Here is a 6,870-nt window from a genome sequence, read left to right as displayed (position 1 = left end):
CAATGCTTAACAAATATTCAGTCTTGTAATACCAAATAAATAGGTTATGATTCGGTAACGCAATGCCTAACAAATATTCACGCATCGCCTATAAACTGATTGATTTCTCTACTCCCAGTCAAATTTAAGTTTTCAAACTCATATAATTTACCCATCAACTTTTGCATTCTACGAATATAAAAAAATAAACCCAAGAACCCATAACAAATACCTTGATGTCATTTCTACACATTAGGATTGTGAGAAAATTAGATGACGATATAGACCTCAATGGCGTTGGAGAGCTGGACTAAGAGATAGCTAAATCGAGATTTAATTTTAAAATTTTTATCTGAAAGGTAGGAAAGGAAAAAGAAACCGGGACCACTCAATTTAGATTAAATGATTTAAAAGATATTATTATGAAGTTTTATTAAAAATTATCTAAAAATAGTTAAAATTATAATAAAGATAATTTTTTAAGTAACTTTATTACTAAAGTCATTTCTTACAATTTTTTCATTTTGTTAATTTAGAATTCAACTTATTATTTCTTTCATTTCAGTTTTTGTTAAATGTGTGGCAGGTAACCGTTAATCTCATTAGCAATCATTTAACCAAAGATGTTTTGCCAACCACATACTACAAAATAGGTCCCACGCGCCAACGTTTCCAGGAAGGAACCAAACAATTGATAGTCAACACATTCGACGGTAGGACTGGCCCCTCACTTTTGAGCCTTACCCACCCATTTATTATTATTGACAGACTCCAATCCCTACTGAAGCAAAGTATCAAAACGTCTTTTTCCCCCTCAGCTGCATGTATCTTTAGCCTACCAAATCGTAACCGTCCCGCCAGTAGGTTTCTTTTCAAAGCCTCTCCCTCTCTCTTTCCTCCAGTGCTTCGTATTTCTAGTTTTCCACGAACAACGATTAGTGCAAGTAGAGAAGATTGTTGGGTCATTTCTGGTTTCCATTCACTAGTTTCTCTATTCTTGGGAAGAATCTAAAAGTATTTCCAGGGAAAATATCAATACATACGACTACTAAGTATGATATTATACGGTAAGTTTGCTTTTGCTTTGATTTAACCTTTTTGGCTTTCTTGTCTTTGTTTGTGACGTATCTTCCTTTTTTGCTTTGAAGTTGGAGGATAGATTCTGTTGCTTTAATTTCTTTCTTCTCTAAATACATGCCAGTCTTCCCTTTTGGTAATTCTGAAATGCGTACTCTTTTTTCCAGGGATCTGTTTGTGTTGTTAGCCGTTCAATATTGAGTTCACGTAAATTTCTGAGTTTGTGTTTTCACTCATGGCTTGGAGCAAACTGGGATCGCTTTTCTCTTTTCTGAATTTCCAGCGTATATTGCAGGTTCACTTCTTTACTATTTTCACCACTGCTTGGAAAGGCCTTTTTCTTTCTTAATTATTACAAGCAATTATTATATATAACTGCCGACACCAGAATTGTCAGGATCATTCAGTTAATTTTGTAAATTGATTAGAGAAACATGCAAACTTGAGTAAGAATGATGATTAGTTAAGGCATATCCTGACTGGTAATACCTTTTCTTTCCTTCTTTCTTTCTTTCTTCTGGAGAAAATACTGCTCAAACTTAAATCCTAGCTTGCTTCAAAAACGTTGAAATTAATGTTATGAGGTTTCTCTGTCCTGAATGATGTAGATGCTGGACCATAAACATTAAGTCATACGACCGACCAGGTCTGTGCTTGAGGCAGGAAAAGGTCTAAGAAACTAAGACCTTTCAATTGCCTCCAGTCTAGATTTTAGAATATGGGTCTTGTTTGGCGGTTTCAGATTATAATTATGTGGGTTTATCAATATCAACGTAGCACAAAAAGGGGTAAAAGGCTCCTCTAAGTTTTTATGTTTCGCCACTGGAAACTGAGCGGCCTTGGTATTAGTGAGATCATATCAGGCAGCCATTGCATCCCCAGCTGGCAATTGGTAATTAACTTCATAATAACGATTAAAAGTGAAGGTATATTTACCAAAAAATGGAAGTGAAAGTAAGAAAATGTTTACCTCAAGTTGAAACTTGTTAATCTTATATTTTGATTAATCTTGTTTTGCATCGCCAGCAACGGCGACAAGAACGGCAGCAACAGCCACAGTCAGAGAGAATAAGGGAGGTTCAGATTGGTAGACACCCTATCAAAACACATGGAGCCAAAGTCGCAAGGGATCACTTGCATGATTGGCTAATATTGATGCTTCTTGTAGTAATAGAGGTTGTTCTATTTATAATCCATCCATTTTACCGCTTCGTTGGAAAGGATATGATGACCGACCTCAAGTATCCCATGAAACAAAACACGGTGCCGGTGTGGGCTGTCCCTGTAAGTTACTAATAATATGTTTCTTGTCTACTGATGTACTTCCTTCATGACCAGGTATGGGGTGATGAGTACTCCATGGTTCTTCCCTTGCTTAATTACAACATGTCCAAGAATAAAAATTTCTGTCCCCAGATGAAGAGCGAACAGGAGCCAGTCATTATATTATTTGTATTTCATTTTAATCTTTTAGATACCATGTTGCCGTTTTGCTTTGTAAAGATATGAACAGGATTCGTTTTCTTCTGTTTCATCAGATGTATTCCATTTTATTACCAATCTGTGTATTCCTTGTCGTCTATTATCGTAGGAGAGATGTCTATGATCTGCACCACAGCGTCTTAGGTAACTATGTTTTGCAGTCAGAATAGCTTAATACCAAATATATCCAACCTAATGGAAACACTGGTGAATATTTATCTAATGTCTTCTCTTCGTGTTCGAGGGCAGGCCTCTTGTTTGCTGTGCTGATTACAGCTGTTGTCACCGATGCAATAAAAGTTGCTGTTGGTCGGCCACGGCCAGACTTTTTCTGGCGTTGCTTTCCTGACGGGAAGGATGTGAGTACTGTTCTTCTCGACTACATCCTCAACTGCAAATTAATCGTTTACTATATGGCATTTTCCGAGTTTTATAAGTCTCACTCTCACCTGAAATGAAAAGTTGCGAAAAGGTCATATGCTAATTGTGCAATGTTTCCCTTAGAATTATGATCAATGGGGTAATGTTATCTGTCATGGCAACAAAGCAGACATAAAGGAAGGACATAAGAGCTTCCCAAGCGGCCATGCATCATGTAAGCAGTGCTCCCTGCTCTCTTGTTTGTGCTACACATTGAGGATTCGTTCGTATACTGAGCTGCATTAGCATAATATTTCAGTTATATTACTTTGTAAATATTGGAAACGCCAAATGCCAAAGTTGTTTGATACAGTTTTGGTTTGGTTTGGTTTGCTGTGCAGGGTCTTTTGCAGGCTTAGGTTATCTCTCACTGTATTTATCTGGAAAAATCAAGGCATTTAATCGCGAAGGGCATATAGCCAGACTCTGCATCATTTTTCTTCCTCTGCTTGCGGCATCTCTTGTTGCCATTTCTCGAGTTGATGACTATTGGCACCATTGGAACGATGTGTTTGCTGGTGGCCTTCTAGGTATGTTTTTGCATATATTTAGGGGGATAAGGCTAATTTTTGAACCTAGTTCATTTGAATTGGTTTAATTGTTACAGGCCTTGTGGTGGCAGCATTTTGCTACCGGCAGTTCTTCCCGAACCCATATGAGGATGAAGGTAATGTAGTCCGCATTTTCTTATATAACGTTTCCTTGTTGTCACTAGAGTTATTATGCAATGTTACTGCATCCCATTTGATCAGTTCAGTTGGAAATATGTTTCATCATTCCATTTCATCCAGTCCCTGCTAACTCTTTTGTCTCTGAAGTTGATAGCCTGATAAAGAAGTGTGAAGTCACTTTGGTTTTCAGAAGCCTCAATTTCCTTGAAGAACTTGAAAATATTTATTTTTGTCTGTTTTGCCAATTATTTCAATGTCCCTGCTGAATCCACATTCATCACAAGTTATCTGTCTCCTCACTTTAGGATGGGGCCCGTATGCTTATTTTGATGCATTACTGGAGGAGACAAATGCCAACAGAGAGGCTGCCCAGACCACAAATGCACTTAATGTGCGGAACATGGAGGTACAAGTTGGGAATCAAACGCCTGGATCAAATGGTGATAACTTTTCATCACCACCTTTGGTTTCTCAACCAATCTCCAGATTAGATGATATCGAATTAGGAAGGAGTTGAAGCTGCATGTATATCTCCTGTTCTTGATTAGCATGTACATTTAAGGAAGTATACGACAACATTATGTAACTCAACCATATATTCTTGTTTAGCAAATTAAATAGGATCATAATGTTTGATTTTCGTGAATGCAAGAGTGATTTCTGGTTGATTTCTAGTTTAGCCTACTTAGTGTTAGATGTCAAGTCAAGATTAGATTTTTTATGCTTTCTCCTACCAATTTCTCAAAAAAAAAAAATTATGCAAATGGAATGATAACTGAATTGATATATGTGAATTTAGTTTAATTTGATATTATATTTTATCTTTTTTTGGAATAAAAAAACAATTTGTCATATATTGATAATGATAATAATATATAATGCTGATCTACATTTTTAATTTTAAGATAAGCAGAGCATTCGAGTATTTGATTCATTAATCGATTATAAAAAATAAAATTTAAATATTTTCTCCTTCAATTATAAAAAAAAATACTTTAAAATAAACAGAAGACTTATTTCAACCATAAACTAAAGATTGATGTCATTGTCCCCATTTGTGGGATTTAATTGGTGTTAGTGATTAGTTTGTCATTAAATTATTGTACGAAATATAATAATTAATTATAACCATAGCTTTTACTTGTATTTACAATTTGAGAAAAAAGATTGATGACAAAAGGACTAGATTGGGCAAAGAAGTGACCCTGTTGTGGTGGGTGTGGGGGCACCCATTTCTGAAGTGACACCAAGCCTTTTTAATTGGATGTAACTAGGGCTATTTCATGACATCGGTTTCTGTCACTGTGGAATTCAAGTGGGAAAATTATGTTCCCCGCAATTTTCTTTCGTTAATCAATGGAGTCACATGCCCAACGATGATATCCTAACAGAGCAACTGTCCAAATGCATTTTTTCAACGATGATGGCAGCGTGTAATCATGTACAGCGTAATGGCCCAAGACTTATTTTGATTTGATACATCAACTTAATCTCCTACTTTTTATTAATTAATTAATAAATAAAATCAGATAATCTTTGCTTTCGTGCTGTCATTAATTTAAATGTTGTTGGGCCTCTGCTGGGTTGATTTGGCTCCACTTCTTTCATAATAATTATAATCTTCTCTGTTAATTGCCCATTAAGAAACTCAAATCGCTGCATATCCTTACGCTGACATGCAATGATGGAGTCAGTTCAACGTGAAAGGGGTCAGTACGTGAAGTGAATAAAAAAACTCAATAAAAAAAATTGAATGTGAATAAAATATAAGTTTTAAATAAAATTTTATGAATTATTGAGAAAAATGAGATTTCGGATGAATGCTATTTAAATTCAAATTGACTACTTAATGAGAAAAAAAAAAGTCAAATGGCATGCTTTAACAAGTTTTCATTTGTCTTATGGAATCTAACAAATATTGAAACTCAGCTTTCTCATCAGATAACATTAAAACAAGTCGTGGATAAGACTTAAACTTAATATCACGTAACGTGGACAGGCATGATTCTAACAATAGAACTAATCACTTAACAACTACTCTATCAACATAAAAGAAAGGATAGTCAGCCACTCTGGCTTGTATGTGTTAATTCCATTTGAAGGAGGAGGAAAAGTAATCAAACTTTTTTAATCAGGCTTGTATTTTCAGTCCACAAACCAGTGTGCCTTGTTAGGTTGCCACCACATTCTAGTTTTTTTTTTCTTCATATTTTTCGCTTGGAGATGTAAATGAGTTACTATTATATGGATATATACAAATACTCGACTCAATAACATAAAGTTTGAATAAATTTTATATGTTATTTTTAAAATATCTTAATCTCTAAGTCGAATATAAATATAAATATACATATATTTTAACATTATAAATAATATTTCAAAATTTAAAATTAAGGTAAGAAAAGAAAAGGGGCAAGTCCAGCAAGGCAAGAACAAGCAAAAAATGCAAGGGATGTTTAACAATGGCCTCAAAGGCACAGTCGCTCATTTATTATGTTGAGTTGTTGAACAGAACTTGTATCAATATTCGTTTTAAAATTAAGAATAAAAATTCTAACAACAAAACCTTTTTGATATTATTTTTTTTATAATTAGTAGACGAATGATTCGAATTCTACTGTTTAGGTAAATGGATAATGTATCAACTAATAAGTCAAATGATGGGATGTAACTTTTTTTTAATATTATTTGCTTAATTAAATTTTCATTTTCTAAAGGGATTATTTAAATATTGCGTGAGGATTTATGAGTGATGCAAGCAAGGCAATGATTTTACTCTTCAATCTGAAAATATTTCCTACTTGAGAAAAATTCCAGCCAACCATAGTTTAAGCTTTGATTTCATTTCCTTCCCTTCCCTTCCCTTACACCTTTTTGTGAGTGCTAAGCAAAAATTATGAAAAGTCAAAGCTCTTTTCATTACTTATTCTGAAAAGAGAGAAAAATGTATAAAGAATTCAACAAAAGTCATTAATGTGAACGGACGATTAGGTTGGGCAATAAGGAGACACAACAATCATTTTAGTGTATGAACCATTAAATGGAAAATGACTCTGTGTGTAGAGAATTTTATCTTTTTTTTTTTGTAAATTAGAGAAAATTTAAAGAAATTAAATCTTAAAATATTAATAAAGTTTTTCATTTTTTGGTAATAATAAACGTTTTTATTCATTCAATAATTAAATATTAATTGCTCATTTTAGTAGATTTAACATTTATTAAATTTTTCATTTTTGAATTT

At 33.9% G+C, this 6,870-nt stretch overlaps 1 protein-coding gene across 1 annotated transcript; it reads left to right on the top strand.

Moving 5' to 3' along the window:
• Positions 1 to 778: 778 nt before the first annotated feature.
• LOC110428049 (lipid phosphate phosphatase 2-like) lies at positions 779 to 4,275 on the top strand. The gene is made up of 9 exons (XM_021443729.2): positions 779 to 1,046; positions 1,224 to 1,351; positions 2,083 to 2,340; positions 2,595 to 2,682; positions 2,788 to 2,897; positions 3,043 to 3,133; positions 3,300 to 3,488; positions 3,566 to 3,625; positions 3,935 to 4,275. Exons 2-9 carry the CDS (start codon positions 1,292 to 1,294, stop codon positions 4,144 to 4,146), a joined length of 1,068 nt encoding a protein of 355 aa, XP_021299404.1. The 5' UTR covers positions 779 to 1,046; positions 1,224 to 1,291; the 3' UTR covers positions 4,147 to 4,275.
• The last annotated feature ends 2,595 nt before the right edge of the window (positions 4,276 to 6,870 follow it).

The sequence above is a fragment of the Theobroma umbraticum genome, unplaced genomic scaffold (assembly GCF_002168275.2).
Source record: "Theobroma umbraticum cultivar Fairchild unplaced genomic scaffold, ASM216827v3 scaffold_77.0, whole genome shotgun sequence".
Classification (NCBI taxonomy): Eukaryota; Viridiplantae; Streptophyta; class Magnoliopsida; order Malvales; family Malvaceae; genus Theobroma; species Theobroma umbraticum.
The sequence above is the reverse complement of the archived record's forward strand: the minus strand, read 5'-3'. Positions and strand labels throughout refer to the sequence as shown.

Coding starts and splice junctions, on each gene's coding strand:
- LOC110428049 (XM_021443729.2), top strand. CDS start 1,292: ATGGCTTGGAGCAAACTGGGATCGCTTTTCTCTTTTCTGAATTTCCAG. Junction 2,898..3,042: donor GCTTTCCTGACGGGAAGGAT/GTGAGTACTGTT, acceptor TGTTTCCCTTAG/AATTATGATCAATGGGGTAA. Junction 3,134..3,299: donor CCCAAGCGGCCATGCATCAT/GTAAGCAGTGCT, acceptor TTTGCTGTGCAG/GGTCTTTTGCAGGCTTAGGT.